This window comes from Hemicordylus capensis, chromosome 4, assembly GCF_027244095.1.
Source record: "Hemicordylus capensis ecotype Gifberg chromosome 4, rHemCap1.1.pri, whole genome shotgun sequence".
Classification (NCBI taxonomy): domain Eukaryota; kingdom Metazoa; phylum Chordata; class Lepidosauria; order Squamata; family Cordylidae; genus Hemicordylus; species Hemicordylus capensis.
Genome location: NC_069660.1, coordinates 230,287,017 through 230,309,503, shown reverse-complemented (window position 1 = coordinate 230,309,503; position 22,487 = coordinate 230,287,017). Strand labels below are relative to the sequence as shown.

Sequence of the window (22,487 nt, the reverse complement as noted above, 5' to 3'; positions counted from 1 at the left end):
CTATGATGTCTATATTGTGCATGGAATTAGAGAAATAATTTTGAGAGGAACGTGCATACATACCTGCCATATGATCAATACTATTTAAATATGCACAAATATATCCAATACAGCTACACAGTTTTATTCCTCAGTTCTGATTTTAACAACTTGCTCTGGCAACCAATGCATTTTCCAGATAGTTATGAGAACAGGCAGCCAGAGCTCGATCAGAATACATATTTTTGTTCCGTTTCATACAGAAGTGACCCATACATTGTTTAGGAAAGATATCCTACTTGTTTCAAACCAGGAAATTGCAGAGCTTCATTCTTTATAAGAGGCAATATGGAAGATTTACTTCTCTAAGTGATAAACTAGGTATTAAAAGACAGCGGATCCATGTAGTTAACAAGAATTACTTTAAGTGGTTTGGAGTATGTTTCAGACAACCACCTCTGTCTCTGGGATATTTTTCAGATCACAGCAGCTTGTGAAAATGCTGCCTCAAGGGCACATTTTACAAAACCTTGTGTAAAGAGTAGAGAGCTCGAAGCAAGTAATATGAAACCAGCTCAAGCTCCTAAAACATAAATTTGAAGCATTACTAACCTGTACAATCTTCGGTCTTTGAAGGAAAATCTCAGCAGGAAAATCTTGCATAATAACATCTTGTAGAAGCTCACAGGTGTTCCAAATTAATCTATTATCTTTACTTCTCAGTGAACTTTAAAAAAAAAACACACATGGTATTTGGGGCTTGCTTGGAAAAGCTGTACTAATCAGCTCTTTTGATTGTATCAGTGACATAGGTTAAAACTATTTGACTAAATCCCTGTATTCCTAAATCTTGGTGATGTTTGTACTTTAACTAACAAACAGGTGTGTAAATGTGCATAAAGACAGGTAATAGAGCCTTCTCGAATAATTCCATAAAACCCTAAACAACCAAAGCCATTTGAAGTAACTTAACACAGCAGAAACAGTTCTGACGGCATTTGCATTTGAAAGAAAAAGCCACAACTTCCCAGCTACTGTCAGTCTGTGATACCTTTGCTTGCCATTGCTGATGGGCCTCTCCATAGGCCCTGGGACAAGGAGTGAAGATGTGTCTTTGCCCCTCTCCTACACCCACCTTTTTCTTTAGAGGAGTGGGAAGGGAAGAGTGGAAACCCAACTGTCGCTCAGCTGACAGGCCTTCCTCCAGAGCCCAGAGATATCTGTCCTCTCTTCCTTGTTCAATCATACCTATGCTCCTAGGCCTTCTTGGGAAAGGGCCCAGGCTATCAACCATTATGGCCCAATGACCTCAAGTGAAGTCATAGTGCTCTGCTCCTTGTGTGTGCACGCTCTTTGTTTTACTGAGGCATTAGAATTGTGCTAAAACCATACCACAAACATGCACATATTCAGATTGTCTAACCGCATCATTTACACATACATACTTTATCTCCCTAACATAAAAGTAGAGTTTTATATTTACATGAAACCAACATACGTTTATCTAGTTATATACAACTTGTGGCAAAAAAGAATATTTTTTTAAAGTTCTCAATTAACCTTTTTGGAGGCCTCAAAATGAAAAAGTTGAGAATTCCATCAAATTAAAAACAAAACACCTGCACTAAAATACAGTTTAACAGCTCTCAGCAATTTGCCATAATTTCTACACATGCTCTTTCAAAATTATTTAATAGACCTTTAAAAACATAAAATCAATGGGATTTGCTTCCAAGTAACATACTCCTGCCTTACACAGTGTTTCTAAGCCAACTCACTTGAAGCAAATTACCATTTATTTGAATTTTATAACTGGATCTAGTTGTGCTGCCACAGGTGGTGCAGATGAGAGACAGAATGGTAGTACATGCCCATATTGCTCCTTACAATGTAGTTAAAATGACGCATGATTCAGACAAAGTTAAATGCTAAGTTCTACTGAGTTCAGTGGGAGAAATTTAAGCATATGCACAAGTCTTCTGCTGAACCAACAAATTGCATTTCAAGGTTTCCATCCTCTGGATTAAGGAATTCTCCTTTCAGAGGAAGATAACTTTTGGATACACCTTACTGGAACCCAAAAGGATAAAGCTAGATCTTGTGCAAAAGATCCTGTGGTACAGGATACAAAGTAGTATGGAAAATATAGAGAGAGAGCTGGTCTGTGATCGTAATAAAGGAATTGAGAGAGAGAGAGAGAGAGAGAGAGTGTGTACACACACACACACACACAAATGTGGCTCTGCACCTTTGAGCAAGACTACTCTGAAAAGAATTCTACCTCCCATTAGGGCAAGACTCAAAAGGATGTCCATGTTCTGTCAAAAAGGTTAGCAATCTGTACCACTGCAATCCACTCCATTCTGCCAAAATAAACCCATGACAACATAAATTATTATAAACAGAATGAATTATTCATTATAGGAGAAAACAAAGTAGTTACTTTCATATACCTTTCGCTTGATGAAAGAACATGTCTGTCTGTTTTAGTGAGGGATAACCAAGGAAATGTGGAAAACTTCAAGCACGTCATTCCATGCTTCACTGGAGGGGAAGGGAGAAATGAAACGCTATTTTTATTCTGTGCCATTATACACAGTAAAGGGGCAAAAATATAAGGTCCTGAGTGTTTTTTTTAAAAAATGTACTTTTCACTATTAGAACTGGCACAAAGTTTCTAATGCTGTAAATGTTCAATTTTTTAAATGTTTACATACTCTAATTTAAGAAGCATCTCTGAAGTCTGTGTGTGTGTGTGTGTGTGTGTGTGTGTGTGTGTGTGTGTGTGTATACACATGCGCATGCACTTTGCCCTTAAGCATTTTTCCATTTCTGAACAGCAGAAAGTAAAAATACAGTGCTTTTAATTTTAACATGTAACTATATAGCCTAGGCTATCAAGCAATACCAGATCTTCAGAAAGAGCCATCCCAAAAATTATATGATTTTTAAGCTAATAATTTTTGAACCAAAATTATGCTATAAAAATTTCCCATCAGTTCCACATGATCATTATGACTGGAATGACAAAAAACACACCCCTCCTTTTGGTTTTTTTGTTTCTAACTTCGGCCAAAATCAGACAGAAAATCAGGTTGCTTACTTATAACTTATGATCTGGAGATAATACATTGTCAGTCATGAGAAACGGGGTTACTGTGCCTGCGCAGGGACCTTCCAGGTGGATTAAACAGATCCTTTCTGGCACCTCTCCCTGCCATACACATGCTCAGTGCCTTCCTTTACTTGGCAGTCAGACGCCATTTTGATTCAGTTTCTTGCAGAGTGCCTAATGTTCAGTCAATCCTTGAAGTGTCCAATCAAATGTCCATACAAGTAAGTTATCTGCCAGTTTTACAGTACTGCAGTGGGGAGGTATGGGTGGGTCTCATGACGGGCAACAGATCACCTCCAGATCATAAGTTAAGAAGGTAAGCAACTTGTTTATCTGGAAGTGGTCCATTATCATCATGAGAAATGGGTGACTAACCAGCTTCCCCCCAGACACGGCAGAGAGTACAGCCATTCCACCCACTACTCTAGAACTCTCTCGAGTACCTCTCTTTCAAATCTGACTTCAGCAGCCATACGTAGGTCTATGGCATAATGCTTTATGAAAGGCATGTGTGTAGTCCAAGTGGCAGCTGCACACAAGTCCTTAAAACTGAGCCCAGATAAGTGAGCAGCAGAAGTAGTATACACTCTTGTGGAGTGAGCTTTCACCACTTTTGGAGATTGCCGGTTCTGTAACTTGTATGTTTTTAGATTGTGAGCCCTTTGGGTACAGGGATCTGTCTTATTTATTTATTAGTTATCTGTGTAAACTGCTCTCAGCCATTTTTGGAAGGCAGTATAGAAATCGAATGAATGAATGAATGAATGAATGTTAAGAAAATCCAACCAACCAACGAGAGAGCCTCTGTTGCGACACCAACATTAAATAATACAAAGAGCAGCTTTGTACATTGAATGTCTTTTGTCCTTTTTAGGTAATCGAGAAGGTAGCACCTGACATCCAATGAAAGTAAAGCCCATTCCAGGTGCGTCTCAGGTTCTTGGGGAAAAAATGAAAGAAGTACAATATTTTGATTCAAGTGGAATTCTGTTACCACCTTAGGTAAGAAAGAGACTGATCAGTACACAACCACCTTGTTGGGAAGAAACTGTGTACATGGTGCCCCCGCCCTTAGAGCAGCCATTTCACTAACACAATGGGCAATAGTTTTAGCAATGAGAAAAGTGGTTTTTAGCATCAAATAACGCAAACTCATCTCATGTAGTGGCTCAAAGGGAGTTCCCATTAGTGATGCCAGCACTAGAGACAGACTCCACTGCTCAGCTGAGTGACGTATAGGAGGGTATAAGTTATTGATGCAATGCAAAAACGATTTCCATCAAGGATGAGAGAAGGCAGCCCTGCCTTACCAGCCTCTGTGCTTAGCTGAAATAGCAAGGTGCACCCATAAGGATACATCTGCTAGACCAGATTCTTTCAGACTGGTAAGGTACAGTAGGACCTAATCCGTTGACACTCTGAATGGGTCAAAATCCATGGTCTTCAGCAAATTTGGAAGAGAGGTAAAAACATTTTCATTTACTAGTGTAAATTTTCCACGTAGAAGGCCTATGACAGTTTAACAGGATTCTCTTTAATAGCCAACTTTCCATTATTATTATTTTTTTACTACTACTACTACTACTACTACTACTACTACATTTATATCCTGCTCCTCCTCCAAGAAGCCCAGAGCGGTGTATTACATACTTGAGTTTCTCTTTCACAACAACCTTGTGAAGTAGGTTAGGCTGAGAAGGAAGTGACTGGCCCAGAGTCACCCAGCTAGTTTCATGGCTGAATGGGGATTTGAACTCAGGTCTCCCCGGTCCTAGTCCAGCACTCTTTCCATGCCATCAGCCGCAGCATCTGCAGGGCTGGATGCACTATTCAACCTCCGTCTCTTGTTTTCAGATCTGGCATTGCCACCATGGCATCACTGAAATAGCTTTTGCATCATCTTGTATCAGCTTGCCTACAGCTCTGTTGACCTGGGACAGTGGAGGGAACATATACAGTAGACCCTTGTTCCAGTTGTAGTGAAAAGCATCTCCCAGAGACGCTCGCCCAATGCCCACTCTGGAACAGAATCGCAGAAGTTTCATGTTCTCTTCTGTTGCAAACTTATCCACCTGGGGGATACCTCACATGGTGGTCAGAAGGTCCAGGCACATCTGCTTGAGCTCCCATTCATGATGCTGTTGATTCTCGAATGTCCTGATCAAATCATCCATTAAGACATTCTCCACACCCTTGATGTAGATGGCCACCAGGAACACATTTTAAGAAATAAAACCAGTTGTGTGCTTAGCACACATAGAGACCTTGAAATTGTGCCTCCCTGATGCCTGACATAGGCAATCGCTGCAGTATTGTCCATTTGAAGTTGTACTGTGGAGTCCTTTATTAGGGGCGCAAAAGACTTTAAAAGCCAGAAGCGCCGCAATCAGCTCCAAGAAGTTGATGTGCATCTTCCGCTGTTGTGATGTCCACAAGCCCTGAGTTTGATGACTCCCGCAATGTGCTGCCCACCCCAACAAGCATGCATCTGTTGTAACCCACTGTAGTGAATTTAGCCCAGCCTTTGTCTCAAAGCAAGCCCATGTGAGGGGAAAGAAAAATGCTGAATCATTCCCTCCATGTTTGCTCAACAAAGACTGTTCCTTTAAACTTAAACTGCTTCTTCAGTAGCACTGCCACTACACCCACCTTTTAACAGAGTGTACCCCCCGCCCCGGTGTGGATGAAATTCCGGGGAAAATTCTCCTTCTCTTTACCAATGGAAAAGTATAACAACCTCTCCACGTGCAGCTTCCACATGGTGAGAAAACCTGTTGGTGAGTTGCTGAGCAATCAAACTTGAGATGTGTTTGTACCAGAGTAAAACGCCTTTTCCTGAGTTAAAAATCCACTCAGAGGCAGGTAAAATACAAAGAACAAAAAGAGAAAAACTTTATTCAAAATACTACAGATGGCTTTCGTCTGAGGCTCTCTCAGCTTCTAGTTACAGGTAAAAGAAACGTTCAGTAGTTGCAAGAAAACTTCAAAAAGCACCCCATTTGCAAGGAACAGGGATATAGGAACCTTTAGAAGTCCCTTTTAGTTGCAGAGACTTTTGCAGCACCCTGGATGGACTTGGACACAGGTTTAGCATTTCTTATGTTACAGATAAACAAACTTATAACAATTGTAAGGAATTGCAAAGCACACACTTCCTGCCTCATGGCCCTGAAGGTCCTGCCCAGCGTGTGCTGAGTGACTTGATCCCTAGCCTGTCAGTCAGGACAAGGTACACTTCTGGTTCACACTTTACAGGAAAAGAAAGGCCATTACTGCTTGATCGTTACACGCACCTTGTTGGAGTAGGAGGACTGAAAGACATGCCTTGAAGTAGATTATCCCGCACTTTCCACAATCGTAAGGACTTCAGTAGAGGTAAGAGAATTTCCAGCAGCATCAGCTGACTGTCAACACTTGGGAGGAATGACTGCAGAAAACAAAAGTGTGGCTGCCGTATACGTAGGTGAGTATGAAGAACGGCTGTGTGTGTGTGTGTGTGTGTGTGTGTGTGTGTGTGTGTTTGATTTTTATACCGCCCTTCCAAGCTGGCTCAGGGCGGTTTACAATTAAAAAACAGAAATCATTAAAAACAATTAAAATAGAAATACAAATATAAACATCAAATTTAAAAACATCTTAAAAAACTTCTTTGTAAGAGGCCATAAGGCCTAGCAACCTCCAAGCCTATTAGCGGTTGGTTTTTGAACACCTCCACCAAAGATCAAATGTGAAGATATTGTTCCTCCGGTAGGTATGCTCACGTCAACAGCATGTCCAACACTGCTGCACTGTAGTCTATCAATCTTTTTGGTTGTAGTTTCGACTTGGCCCAATTGACCTGGGCTCCCAAGTCCTCAAACAGTCTCAAGACATACTGGATCTGGGACTCCAATTCTGACCTGTCCTGGAGTACCAGGAGCCAGTTGTCTAGGTAAGAGAACACGACAATACTCTGAGTACGCAAGTAAGCTACAATTGCTGCCATACATTTGGTAAACATCCTCGGTGCAGTAGACAAGCCCAAGGGCAGGACCCTGTACTGGAATACTGAGCTTCCTATGGTGAACTGCAAATACTTCCAGGGGTTGTGTTTAATTTTGATATGAAAATATGAATCTTTGAGATCTAACATAGCAAGCCACGCTTTGGCAAGGAGAAGAAGAATTCCTTGCAGTGCCATCATACGAAACTTGCGTGCACCAGTGAATTGATTGAGGCCCCGGAGATCCATAATCACCCTGATCTGCTTCATGATGAGGAAATAACGCAAGCAGAATCCCTTCAGCCAGTCTGTCCGCCGCACTGGCACTATCGCTCCCTTCTCCAATAAAGTTCATATTTCTTCCCACAAGGTGGGAATTATCTTCATGCCCTCAAAACTTGGCAAAGTTTTGAACAGGATTGCCTAACCAGTTTTGATCATTCTTAAGACCCACCGGTCTGATTTTATCTGGTGCCATGCTGAAGCATGACTGGCTAGTCTGATGACACAGGGTGACAAAGAAGTGGTATTACTGACATGCCACTGATAGCCAGTAGTTCAATGTTGAAATCTCCAGCAGGCAATGATGGTATGTGCAGTGGACCATTTTGGGAATCAAATGGACTGCTTGGAGGCATCTTTTCCAGCACGGGGCCTTTCTGACCAAAGCCTTTTTTGTGGTATGGCTTGTACTGTTTCTTAAGATCTTCACGGTCTTGATATCGGAAGCCAGAATGATGTCGATTGACGTTCCAGTAGCAGGAAAAGCCTTGAGTAGTTGACACAGTAGATGAAAAGCTATTAGCTGTAAACTTTGACTTCTTTAAAAAGTCTCCATCATAGAGTCTATTTCACTAAAGAGACCTTTGCCATTGAATGGCAGATTTTCAATATGATCTCTCATGTCATTCTGCAGGATAAATGAACGCAACCAGACATGGCACCTGAGAGAGATTGCAGTGGTTATTGTCCTAGATTCAGTTTCGGCCAAGTGTTTGAACATACTAGAACTTACCAGACAGCAGCCGAGTAAGTTCTGATTTGTTAAGCATTTACTCATATTTAGACATATAGTCCTCTGGTTTCAGTGAAAAGAGCTCCTTCTGTAAGGAGTCCCATAAGCAATAATTGTAGCAGATCATGCAGGTCGCATAATTGGCAATGTGAGTAGTCAGGCTCACAGCTGAGTAAACGTGGCATCCAAGAAGTCCAGCTTTCTACCCTCTTTATCAGAAGGGGTCTAATGATGGTGGCCCGATTTAGATGAGGCCGCTCAGTCTATTACTAATGAGTTCGGAATAGGATGCTTCAAAAGATAAGCATGCTCCTCCTCTTGGATGTGGTACAAACTCTCTAGGCACTTGGAAGTCGGGGTAGAAATTCGTCAGGGTAGAAATTCGTCAGACTATATAGGAACCACCTCCAGAACCGATAGTGAGGCAAACACAGGGCATGCAGGAGGCGGCGGATGCGCACTATCTCCAGCAGGAGGCAACATTATTGGACGCTGAGGCAAGGACAGTGCCACAGATGTGACAGGCACATCAACCAGAATGAGTGTAGTCTGAATACCCTGACTCACTCCCATGGTCGCAGCAGATGTAGAACGAGGTGGGAGGGCAGAAGGCAGCACACATTGCTGTACAGAGACAGGTTGTTGTCGTGTGATATGGCATTGCAGCATACGCTGCACCTTCCATAATTGAAATTCTGCAAAGTCCAGTTGTGTTGTAGGAGATATTGTGTGTCTAAAACTACACACATGTAGAGGGTCCCTTTGTGGCACAAAAGGCTGTGAAGATGGCCTCTGCAGTGTCGCAGTGGTGGCAGGTGACAGAGTGGCTGTCGATATGGCAGGTTGTACTGGTTGGACAGAGGAAACCCCTGTTCTGGTCATAGAACTTGCAAATGGTGACAAAGATGGAGTCTTGCAGCTGAGTCCCCCCCGCATCCATATCAATGTGTCCAAGCCACTGCTCAGGAACCCCTGAAACGTGGAGCCAGAAGAAGTGCTGGTGGCAGAGTCCAACATACTCATTAGCAACTTCACAGTGTTCTGATCTAAGTAGGCACCATCAGTATTGTCCAACAACATCAGAGGAGACCTCACCGGCATCTGAGCTGGAGATAAAGTCAGAGGATTGTAGGAATGAGGAGGCACCGTTGCCAATGGTGAACCTGGAAAATTTCTCAGTCAATCCATGTTCGACATCAGCCATTGATACAGATGTGCTTGGTACCGGAGTCAGCATTGATACTGACATCAACATGACCGATGTCAACGGACACATTAATGGGCCAGTGGAGAGTTCAGAAGTCTTCAATGCTGTTGGCTGAAGAATCCATCAGTATCGACAATGAATCAACGTGGGCAAGGGAGTCTTCAATCTTGATGGATATGGAGTCTTCGATCTATGTTTCTTTGGAGGTGAAGAGTCTGTGTCGGAAGTGACTCGATGCCGTTTATGTTTCTTATGTCCAGCATCGGAGCTTCTTGGCTTTTTGAAGACTCTCTCTTCTGGGTCACTCGGAAGGGTTTTATACTGTGCATGCTGACCCTGACTCTGACATCGAAACCGTTGATGTCAACTTTGGCACCGAACACATAGATATCGATGTCAACTCTGGTCTTGGCGTTGGTGGATTCAGCGCGTCGCCATACAAAGCCGCTTTGTCGCACATCAATCAATTTTTCAAAGTTTCTTTTGAAAATGATTTGCAAATCCTACAAGTGGCAGGAACATGCTGTTCACCCAAACACAACAGGCTCAGGTCATGTTCATCAGTACAAGGCAATTTTGCTCTACACTGAGAGCAACGTTTGAAAGTAGTCTTTTTTTCTCTCAGCTCCCTCCATTCTAATGGCAAAGCCGTAGAATTCCAAGCCTAGTCTGAAGTACAGAAAACAAGCAATAGTAAACTCACAGTCCGTAGGTCAAAAAACACCATCAAATCCAATCAAATAAAGCTCTCCTTTCTTATCACTGAGGAGCAAAAATCCAAAGGTCTGGGCGCATCAGCAGTCAAAAAGAAAATGAATCAAAATGGCGCCTGACTACCGAGTAAAGGAAGACACTGAGCACATGCACAGCAGGGAGGAGCGCCAGAGATGAGCTACTTAATCCATCCGGAAGGTCCTTGCGCAAGCTCAGTAACCCCATTTCTCATGACAACGGATCACTTTCAGATCCACCAAATTCATTGTGGTAAGAACACACAGGTAAGGTCCTCAGGCTCACACATGCCCCTGCACCTTCCTCCCTCCTTCACACACAAAAGGTAAGCGATTGAAAGCTTTTTCTTAATTTTTTTTAATGAATTACATCTGAATACAAGGAAATGTGCTTTGTTCAACCACAGTTCGTTCACAAATCTCAGTGGTATCAACAAAACACATTTCCCAGTATACCTATCCAACTGGAAAACGCTTTGTTTAAACCCACAGGAGGAAACATTCTCTCTCTTACCCTTGTGAGGGAAGAAGAGGAAAGGGGAGTGTGCAAGCCTGAGGGATTTTTAGTGCATTGCTGTCACAGCAAACCATAGCTTATTGTGATGTCTGAATGCAGTCACTGTTGCAAGGTAAAGCTGTTGATTTAAAATATGAAACAATCTTTTGTATTAGAAGTCCTATTCTAGAGAATTATCTTGTTTAAAATCATACAAAGTTTAGTCTCTATTTCCAACTTTCTTACCTCAGTTTCCTTTTAACTATTGTAGCACTAAGCTTATAGTCCCTTAAGATTTCCTACCTCCCATGATAGTTTTCTAGTCTTCAGTCTGCCCCACAAGTCTACACTTACGTCCAGAGCATTAAGTCCAGTCAAACAAACAACCTCCACTTCCTTCACAGAAGTTGGCAGCTTTATTCCCAGAGTAGAGGAAGGGGAAAAAACATTCCATACCATCACATCAGCTCACCCCCAGTCTGTCTTAGAGGCTTCAGTGCCAAACACCATAATGAGATCATTCACACAATCAAAAACCTGTGTTCTAGCCGGGTATAGGAGCTGTGTTCGCTCCCAGTTTTTGGTTGTGTGGAAGCAAAGTAAGAGGGAAGCACTGGGTAGCTTTTCCTCATATCTTGCTTCCACACAATCACTTCTACTCAGGTTTCCCTCCTACCTTGCTGCCACACAACTGAAAACTGGGAGAACACACAGCTCCCAAACCTGGATAGAACACAGTTTCTGATTGTGTGGATGACCTCAATACATTCCTGAAGAACTAACTAAGAAAGGAGGAAGATTTTAAAGCAACATTGAAGAAGCTCGATAATGACACATTACATTTCTTATGGATACAATGGATCACAATCCAGATCATAAATTAAATAATAGATATTACAGTTACTTACCAGTTACTTGTTTTGGTGGTATTCCCATCTCTTCCAAGTGACTTTTGCCTTGGTGAAAGTATCCAGCATGAGTATCTTGGGATAGAACTTAAAAGATATAAAAATCAGACTAAGCAACATCTCCTGTATTCCATATATAATTTTATCAATCTTAACAGGTTAGGTTCCACAATGAGAAAACTCACGCAAGGACCTTTTCTGACTTAAAGTATTGCACAAGAGGTAAACTGCAATGTTTTCCTGCTGGCAAAACCTTGCACAAGTTTTCACACAATAGCATTGTATCCCCCACCCCCAATCACCTCTAACAATTTATAGTTTAAGTTCCTTATACATTCAGGGCTAAAGCAGAAACAGGTGCATGGTGCAAAGTTGTGTGCTACAGCTGACAAACCTGTATTTTGTCTATGTCCTCACAGCTATAACCACTGCAGTTTCTCAAATTTAAGACTGAGGTTGTATTTAGCAGGAAGCTGTCTGTGTCTAAAGAGCCTTCACCCTACTACCTCTTAGTAGTCAAACACATTCTTCCTATTAGTCAAAGCTAATGGCCATATACCTGGTGTGATGCACAGCGCACGTGCAACTTGGCATTCAAGAAAACCTCACACCTAGGAGAGACCATCACACTTAGGTCTGAGTTCTGCTCCCTGTCTACTCTAGTCCATTCTGCAGCATCTTTTCCAACAGCTGCCATGGTAGTTGGTGCTGATGCTGGAAAAGCAGCTTTCCAGGACCTATGAACGAACATCTACTTACCTGCTGGGTGGAATTCTAGAAGCACTACCATCACTACCACCACCACCACATTTGGGATTGAGATTTTTTTTGTTCCTTTTAAAATAGATTTTTTAAAAACATATACCATTTGGTCTCATTTCCTCCCAACCATTATTATTTGGATTGTAGCCCCCTGGGCACAGGACTATGAACATTTGGGGGGGGGGACCAATACCACAAGTCACTCTAAGCCCATGAAATAGAGTGGGATATAAAATTGAACAGAATAAAAGGTTTGGAGCACCAGTACATCATCACTTACCCTTATTGAGATGCAATAGATCAGTTGATAGTGAGCAAAAGCAGTACTGATGAAGAGTGGAAGCCCCTCCCCATGGGCAACTCATGCCAATGAATCATCAGACTCTGTATCCACTGAGGATAAGAAAGTGCAGAATGTGGGATAGCAAAGCCTCAGGGCACATTTCATCATGTCTGATGTGTGGATTATGTCACTGAATGGGATGTGAGTTTTGCATTTAAGTTCGAGAAGATCTCCTTCAGGGATGCAATATTGCTGTGTTTCTTGCATACATTCTGTTGTGCTTTCAGCAGCTAGGCTACAAGAGTTGTTGGATTACTATTCTTGCTTGCCAACAGAGGAGTCGCATCACATGCAGCATGCACCACTATGGCACCTAGCAGAAGGTCAAGGTTAGCCAATTCCACCACAGGCTTAGCCAGGGGAGGGGCAGAAGAGGCAAGGTGTATGGCTGCAGAAGATAGCACTGCTAGTGCCACAGTACAAGCTTACATTTTAATAATAAACTGCATATGAAGATTAAAATGGTGACATCAATGTCTGTTAGAAGAACAAATAAAGGAAGCAAACACAACATTCAAAAAAAGTTTATATCACAAACACAGAAGCCTAAGTTCATTTAAATATAAGACTCCCCCAGCAATGTGTTCAGTCTTCAGATAATTGGCCTCATATCTGGTTTGCCTTCCTTAATTCTAGAAGCTGGTGCTCAACAGCTGACACACTTCTGCTCAGAAGCATCACCCTCCGTGAAAGACCTACATTGAGGTCAACTAGCTGGTCAACTGTGGAGACAAGCCCAAATCAGAGTCGTCAGTAAAGCTTTCATGACTCAAACAAGAAGTATTTACACAAAAACATCTTTCATCAAGTACACTAATCCGCTAAAATCTAGTGATAGTACTGACAAACTGTATATTCATCAGACCACTTTACAAATCCCAGCATAGGAATTTTGCACATAATTTTGCAATGTATCACAAAAGCATATGTGACATATACACAAAGTGATATTTATAATAATATTTTTTAAAAATTTACCCCGTCTCAGGATCTTGTTGGTGTGGTTTCCCACATCACGTAAGTAGAACAAGGTTGACCTTGCCAAGCCTGAGGGAACTTGTTGCCATTTTGCCTCTTCAGCACAGGCTCCTTCCTGATAGTCATCAGAAGCTCCCTCTTGGGCTTTACCCTGTACCTGCTGGGGTAACATAGCATCCTCCAGTTTATTGTACAGTGGAACCTTCTGCTCAAGATGATGGTCCTCCTCAAGCTTCCAGCGCTGAGCACAAGATGAAGCTGTAGAAGAAAGTAGCAATAACGTTTGGCTAGTTGTTGTATATTACAAACAAGAAAGTGCAACACAAGCCCTAATGGCTGGGGCACAAACAGTTTCGATTGCAAAATGCTGGTTGCCTGCTGGCAAGCACAGCCACTTCAAATCCCCAAGCATCAGGCACAAAGCAAGCCTTAACAGATTGAGAGCAAACAGTTCACATACCCCAAAGCATAAGTGCCAAGTATACACTTGCATAGGATTGAGCATAGCAGCTTTGGGGGATTGCCGACAGGAACTGGGTGGCAGCTGGTTCGGCAAGAAAAATCCCCTAAGGTGCCAAGGTTGTAAGGGTGAGTGGGCAGTTTTTTCCTGGTTCTACCTGCTGAGCTTACTGCTCAGCCTATATAGGAAGACTGCCAGTAGCCAAAGCCCCCAGAAGCCTGCTGGAGAAGAGGAGAAGAGGATTCCATCTCCCCCAGGGTGAGAGACTGGGGTGTTTGCCTCTTCTCTTCTGCCCTCCCTGGTTGCCATCTGCTTCCCCCAGGACTGCTTGTGGAGAGGCTTTGCAGGACTGGGGTTGTAAGAGTGAGTGGGCAGTTTTTTCCTGGTTCCACCTGTTGAGCTTATTGCTCAGCCTATATAGGAAGACTGCCAGTGGCGGCGGGCCCGCCACCGGCAGGGTCGCCACCGAAGAGGCGACACCAAAGGGGGTTGCCCCTTTGGGGGAGCCCCTTCGGGGGAGAAACGAGGGCTGGACACTTTGTCCAACCATTCGTATAGAGGGAGGCTTCTGTTTAATCAGTTTTAGGTTGTGCTGAGGTTGGGTTGAAGTTGTAATGTGTGTGGGTTTGTCTGGAGATGGGGAGCCAGGGAGTGCATTCGTTGAAGGTAGGGCAGCTATTCCTGTGGTGGTGGGGAATAGAAGAAGAAACGCTGGCAGGTCAGCAGGCTGTTCCGGGGGAAGGGTGGTCAGAAATCTAATAGCTCTCCCCCTTTCCGGCTCTCCTGCCAGCTCTTTGATCTCGGGGAGCACTGCCAACATCGCACATAACCTTACCTTGCTTCTCTGCAATGCCAGGTCGGTCCAAAATAAATCAGAACTCATCCATGATTTGATCATGGATGAAGGGGCCGACCTGATGTGTATTACTGAGACTTGGTTGGGGGAGGCTAGTGGTCCAGTTTGGTCCCAGCTTCTCCCACCAGGATATTCTGTAGAGGAGCAGGTGAGGGGACGTGGGCGGGGAGGTGGAGTGGCTGTGGTCTACAAGGATAACATCTCCCTTACCAGGGTCCATGTTAGGGTATCAGACCATATCGAATGTGTGTACTTGAGTTTGGGGACCAGGGATAGATTGGGACTTCTGTTGGTGTACCGATCGCCCCGCTGCCCAACGCAATCCCTTACTGAGCTCACGGACTTGGTCGTGGAACTTGCTTTGGAGTCTCCCAGACTTTTGGTGCTGGGGGACTTCAATGTTCATTTTGGGACCAATCTGTCCGGGGCAGCTCAGCAGTTCATAGCGGCCATGACGACTATGGGCCTATCCCAAGCGGTCTCTGGATCGACGCATATTGCAGGTCACACGCTTGATCTGGTCTTTTATTCTGATCAGGGTGGTGCTCCGTGGGTGGGGACTCCTTCGATCTCCCCGTTGTCATGGACAGACCACCATCTGGTTAAGGTTGGACTTACAACCACTTCCCACCTCCGCAGGGGCGAGGGGCCTATTAGAATGGTCCGCCTGAAGAGGTTACTGGATCCGTTAGGATTCCAAGAAGCCTTGGAGAGATTTAATGTTGGCTCTGCAGGTGATTCTGTTGATGCCCTGGTTGAAAACTGGAACAACTTGCTCACCAGGGCAGTAGACACGATTGCTCCTAAGCGTCCCCTCCGACCTGCTTCAAAATTGGCCCCTTGGTATACGGAAGATCTACGGGGACTGAAGCGGCAAGGTAGGCGACTGGAGCGCAAGTGGAGAAAAACTCAACTCGAATCCGACAGATTACGACATGGAGCACATTTAAAGATCTATGCTCAGGCGATACGTGCAGCAAAGAAGCGGTTCTTTTCTGCCCGTATTGCCTCTGCGAGTTCACGTCCAGCGGAGTTGTTCAGGGTTGTCAGGGGACTAGTATCTGCTCCCTCTCCCTTGAACCAGAATTTGGAGGCATCAGTTACCCACTGTGGTGTGTTTAATGAATTTTTCGCAGACAAAATCTCTCTGATTCGGGCCGACCTAGATGGAGACTCCACAATTAATCTGATGTCTGAACTGGAGGTGTCCGACAACTCCTCTTATACGATTCGGCTGGATCAATTTCAGTTTGTGACTCCTGAGGATGTGGACAAACTGCTTGGAGCGGTAAGGCCTACCACTTGTCCTCTTGATCCTTGTCCAACATGGCTTGTTCTATCTAGCAGGGAGGCTGTTGTAGGCGGCCTGGTAGAAATCATAAATGCTTCTCTGAGGGAGGGCAGGATGCCTCCTTGTCTTAAGGAGGCAACTATTAGACCTCTTCTAAAGAAGCCTGCGTTAGATCCCTCAGAGTTGAGCAATTATAGGCCAGTTTCCAATCTCCCATGGCTGGGCAAGGTAATTGAGAGGGTGGTGGCCTCTCAGCTCCAGGCGGTCTTGGAGGAAACTGATTATCTAGACCCATTTCAAACTGGTTTTCGGGCGGGCTATGGGGTGGAGACTGCCTTGGTCGGCCTGATGGATGATCTCCAATTGGCAATGGACAGAGGAAGTGTGACTCTGTTGGTCCTCTTGGATCTTTCGGCAGCTTTCGATACTATCGACCATAGTATCCTTCTGGAACGTCTGAGGGGGTTGGGGGTGGGAGGCACTGTTTTTCAGTGGTTCCGCTCCCACCTCTCGGACAGATTCCAGATGGTGTTAATTGGAGATTGTTGCTCTTCAAAATCTGAGCTTAGGTATGGTGTTCCTCAAGGCTCCATACTCTCTCCAATGCTTTTTAACATCTACATGAAACCGCTGGGAGAGATCATCAGGGGATTTGGAGCTGGGTGTTACCAGTATGCTGATGACACCCAGATCTACTTCTCCATGTCAACTTCTTCAGGAGTTGGCATATCCTCCCTAAATGCCTGCCTGGAAGCAGTAATGGGCTGGATGAGGGAGAATAAGCTGAAGCTGAATCCGGATAAGACAGAGGTACTTATTGTGCGGGGTCAGAACTCTAGAGACTATTTTGATCTGCCTATTCTAGATGGGGTCACACTTCCCCAAAAGGAACAGGTTCGCGGTCTGGGAGTACTTCTGGATCAACGTCTCTCCTTGGTTTCTCAGGCTGAGGCGGTGGCCAGGAGTGCCTTCTATCAGCTTCGGCTGATACACCAGCTGCGCCCATTTCTCGAGATCAGTGACCTCAAAACAGTGGCACATTTGTTGGTAACCTCCAGACTAGCTCTACGTGGGGCTTCCTTTGTACGAAGTCCGGAAACTTCAGTTGGTCCAGAATGCGGCAGCCAGGTTGGTCTCTGGGTCATCTCAGCCCCTGGTGGCGCAGTGGTAAAACTGCCGCCCTGTAACCAGAAGGTTACAAGTTTGATCCTGACCAGGGGCTCAAGGTTGACTCAGCCTTCCATCCTTCCGAGGTCGGTAAAATGAGTACCCAGAATGTTGGGGGCAATATGCTAAATCATTGTAAACCGCTTAGAGAGCTTCAGCTATAGAGCGGTATATACATGTAAGTGCTATTGCTATTGCTATCTCGGAGAGACCACATTACTCCTTTGTTGATGGAGTTACACTGGCTGCCAGTAGGTTTCTGGGCAAAATACAAAGTGCTAGTTATTACTTATAAAGCCCTAAACGGCTTAGGCCCCGGGTATCTAAGAGAGCATCTTCTTCGCTATGAGCCCCACCGGCCGCTGAGGTCACTTGAGGAGGTCCGTCTCCCGTTGCCACCAACTCATTTGGTGGCTACACAGAGACGGGCCTTTTCGGCTGCTGCCCCGAGATTGTGGAATGTGCTCCCTGCTGAGATACGATCCTCCCCATCTCTGGCAATCTTCAGAAAACACCTGAAAACACATCTCTTCAGCCAGGCTTTCTCAGCTTTTTAAAATTTGTTTTTAAATTGTTTGGATTGTTTAATTGTAGTTTTGTGATGTTTTTAATTGTTAATCATTGTTATGTTTTATAATTTTTATTTTTATTATTAACTGATTTTAAGGTGTTTTAATGTAAACCGGCCTGAGCCTTTTGGAAGGGCAGTATAAAAGTTTTAATAATAAATAATTATTATTATAAATAAGATGTAAATGGATATAGCATACGCCAATGTCAGGTAAGAGACTCAGCATATACGTGTTTATATACCAATGCTAGAAGCCTCGGAGCCAAGATGGGTGAGCTGGAGTGCTTGGTTGCTAATGAAAATATAGATATAGTGGGCATAACAGAAACCTGGTAGAACGGTGGGAACCAGTGCAACACTGTTATTCCTGGATATAAACTCCACAGAAGGGACAGAGAAGTATGGATTGGAAGTGGAGTAGCACTGTATGTTAAATAATAGATAGAATCTAAAACTAGAAAACCTTGGAGAACTGGAGTCCTCCACAGAATCATTATAGATGACAATACGGGAACTAAAAGGAAATATGTCACTAGGGATGTGCTATCATCCTCCAGATCAAAACGCTGAGAGTAACCTGGAGTTGGAGAAGCAAATCAGAGAGGCGTCAAAGAGATACAGAGAAGTAATAATGGGTGACTTCAACTACCCTTACATAGACTGGGCAAGTGACAGAGAGGACAAATTTCTAGACATGCTAAATGGCTGTGCTTTAGAACTGTTGGTCGCAGAACCAACCAGAGAGAAAGTAACCTTGGACTTCATCCTGAGTAGTACCCAGGACCTGGTGTGAGATGTCAGAGTTCTAGAACCATTGGGGAACAGTGACCATAGTGTGATCCAACTCAGCTTTTATGCAAGTAAAGCATTGCAAAGCAAGTCCAACACAGATGCGCTGGACTTCAGAAGAAGAAACTTTCTCAAAAATGAGGGGACTGGTAAAAAGGAATCTGAAAGGGAAAGTCAGGAGGGTCAAATCACTCCAGAAAGCATGGAGCTTATTCAAAACCACAATAATAGAAGCTCAGTTGGAATGTATACCAAGAAGGAGGAAAGGTACCACCAAGTTCAGGAGAATGCCAACATGGTTAACAAGCAGAGTCAGGGAAACCATAAAAGGGAAGAAGACTTCCTTCAGAAAATGGAAGTCCTGCCCAAATGAAGAGAACAAAAAGGAACAAACTCTGGCAAAAGAAATGCAGGGAGACAATAAGGGATGTAAAAAGAGAGTCTGAGGAGGATATAGCTAGAAGTGTCAAGGGGAATAACAAAAAGTTCTTTAAACCTGCCAGAGAAGTGGTTGGACCCTTAGATGATGAGAGCGTGAAAGCGATTGAGGATAAGGAGATTGCAGAGAAATTGAATGAGTTCTTTGCATCTATCTTCACAGCAGAGGATACTGAGCATATACCCAACTCCAGAACCGAGCTTCTCAGGCTTGGGCTGAAGAATTGGGCCAATCTGAGGTGACGAGAGAGGGTGTTCTAATCTGTCTTAAAAAGACTAAAAATTAATAAATCACCAGATGGCATCCACCCAAGAGTTCTTAAGGAATTCAAATGTGAAATTACTGATCTCCTAGCAATAACATTTAACTTTTCCCTACAATCAGGTTCTGTACCAGAAGACTGGAAAGCAGCTAATATAACTCCAATTTTCAAAAAGGGATTCAGGGAGCATCTGGGAAATTACAGTTAGCTTAACTTCTGTGCCAGGTAAATTGATGGAAAGCATACAAGGACAAAATTGTTAAACATATAGAAGAACAAGCCTTGTTGAAGGAGAATCAGCATGGTTTCTGCCAGGGAAAGCCTTGCCTCACTAACCTTTTGAAATTCTTTGAGAGTGTAAAGAGGCATGTAGATAAAGGTGATCCAATTGACAGAGTATACTTGGACTACCAAAATGTTTTTGACAAAGTTCCCCATCAAAGGCTCTTGAGTAAACTTAGCAGTCATGGGATAAGAGATCAGGTTCATTTGTGGATTGGTAAATGTTTGAAGGACAGGGTAGGAATAAACGGACAATTTTCACAATGAAGGGAGGTAGGAAGTGGGGTCCCCCAGGCATCTGTACTGGGACCAGTGCTCTTTAACTTGTTCAATAATGATCTAGAAGTTGAGGTAAGCAGTGAATTGGCCAAATTTGCAGAGGACACTAAACTATTTAAAGTCTTGAAATCCAAAACAGATTGTGAGGAGCTCCAAAATGATCTCTCCAAACTTGGTGAGTAGGCAGCAACATGGCAAATGCTGTTCAGTGTAAGCAAGTGTAAATGATGCATATTGGGACAAAGAAACCCAATTTCACAGATACACTGGTGGGGTCTGAGCAATCGGTGACTGACCAGGAGAGAGATCTTGGGGTTGGGGTACATTGAAAGCATCAACTCAGTATGTAGCAGCTGTGAAGTGGTCATGCTAGGGATCATTAGGAAGGGGATTGAAAGTAAAAATGCTAATATTATGGTGCCCTTAAACAAATCAATGGTGTGGCCACGTTTTGAGTACTGCATAAAGTTCTGGTCACTGTACCTTAAGATGGACATTGTGGAACTGGAAAAAGATGATCAGGGGCCTGGAGCACCTTCCTTATGAGGCAAGGCTACAGCAATTGGGGCTTTTTAGTTTGGAAAAGAGGCAACTATGGGGAGACATGATACAAGTATATAAAAATCATGCATGGAGTAGAAAGAGTGAAGAGAGATAAGCTTTTCTTCCTCTCTAACAACACTAGAACCAGGGTCATCCCATGAAACTGGCCAGGAAATTTAGGACCGACAGAAGGAAGTACTTTTCACACAGCACGTAATTATTCTATGGAATTATCTGCCATGTGATGTGGTGATGACCACTAGCTTGGATGGCTTTAAAAAGGGGCTTGGACAGATTCATAGAAGACAGGGCTATCAATGGCTACTATAGTCTGGTGGCTTTAGGCCACCTCCAGCTGCAGAGGCAAGATGCCTCTAAGTACCAGTTGCAGGGGAGCAACAACAGGAAAGTGGATATGCCATCAACCTTTGCATATGGGCTTCCCAGAGGCAACTGGTGGGCCACTGTGTGAAACAGGAAGCTGGACTAGATAGGCCTGGGCCTCATCCAGCAAGACTGTGTTTTTGTCATGCATACAGCATGCGGACAACTGCCACTCACCTATGCAGGCAAGAAGCCCCCCATTTTCTAAAGTATGCAAAAATTTAGGGTTTTTTTGCATCATAGTCAAAACACCAAAGTTTAAGTACACAAAGAAAACAAACTAATCTGTCCTCAATAGACAGACCTAAACAAAATCAGAAGGACTCTAGGATTTACGAGGCAGGTTTGCAAGGGTAGGGCCTCCAAGGCAAATCTGAAGGCCACAGCAGGTTTATATGGATGCAGACAGCCTCTGAGGTAAAGTGGGTCCCGACAGTTTAAGACCTTGAAGGTGAAAGCCATAATTTAAACTATGCTGAGAAAGAATGACCTAAGGGGTATACTCGTGGGTCAAATGGGCTGCAACCCAAAATCTGGCTTTTAAAAAGCCAAATCTGGCAACAAAGCTACTCAGTAAGGTTAATACAGAATGGGTGTTATACGAGTCATCTAGCTCACCTTTAGCAGCACTCTGGCAGCTGCATTCTGTACCAGCTGAAGTTTCTAGACTGTCTTTAAGGGCAACCCAATGCAGAGAATATTGCAGTAGTCTTATGTAACAAAGACATATCTCACAGGAGACTGATCCGCCCTATTCAGGAAGGGTCATGGTTCAGGCAACTCCTCATAATAATAGCCCTGCTGGATCAGGCCGAAGGCCTATCTAATCCAGCATCCTATGTTAAACAGTGGCCCACCAGATGCCTCTGTGAGGCCCACAAGCAAGAAATGAAGGCATGCCCCCACTCCTGCTGTTGCTCTCCCACAACTGGTATTTAGAAGGACCCTGCGTCTAAGCCTACAGCCACCAAGACTAGAAGTAATTGATAGACCTGTCCTCCATGAATTTGTCTAGGCCTCTTTCAAAGACAGCTGAGGTGGTGGCCATACCACATCCCGTCGCAGAGAATTCCATAGATTAACTGTGTGTTGTGTGAAAAAGTACTTCCCTTTGTCTGTCCAGAATTTCCTGGCAATTGGTTTCATGGGACAACCCCCATTTCTAGATGTTGTGACCAGATGTTTTGGCCTTGCATCATAAAGAAGGTGCTCTAGGTCAGTGATTCTCAACGTTGGGTCCCCAGATGTTATTTCAGCAGGGAACATATTCCAAAGCACCGGGGCAGCCACAGAGAAAGCCCGGTCCTGGGCGGCCACCAAACCAGCCAGAGGCATCCACAACCAGACCTCTCCAGAAGATCATAACAGTCAGCAGGGTTCATGACAAAGGAGACGCTTTCTTAAATAGTTTAGTGTCATCTGCAAGTTTGGTCACCTCGCTGCTTACCTCAAATTCTATATCATTTATGAATAAATTAAAGAGCAGTGGGCCCAGTACAGATCCTTGGGGGACTCCACCTTTTGCTTCCCTCCATTTAGAGAACTGTCCATTTTTTCCTACCCTCTATTTCCTGCTCTTCAACCAGTTACCAATCCACATGATCCTGCTCCCTTATCCCATAACTGCTAAGTTTACTCTAGGCTTGTG

General features: G+C 43.9%; 1 protein-coding gene across 7 annotated transcripts in view; it reads right to left on the bottom strand.

The window, feature by feature from the left end:
• The window catches only part of RTTN (rotatin), a 186,965-nt gene that overhangs the window by 156,368 nt on the left and 8,110 nt on the right, over window positions 1-22,487 (bottom strand). For 6 of the 7 annotated variants that reach the window (XM_053250104.1, XM_053250107.1, XM_053250106.1 and 3 more), the window contains exons 4-6: window positions 11,434-11,520; window positions 2,433-2,523; window positions 592-706 (exon numbers count right to left, since the gene is read on the bottom strand). In XM_053250104.1, coding sequence (XP_053106079.1) covers window positions 592-706; window positions 2,433-2,523; window positions 11,434-11,520 — 293 coding nt within the window. Of the gene's footprint in view, window positions 1-591; window positions 707-2,432; window positions 2,524-11,433; window positions 11,521-12,475; window positions 13,138-22,487 lie in introns of those variants that run through there. The other variant, XM_053250108.1, reaches the window with a different exon arrangement.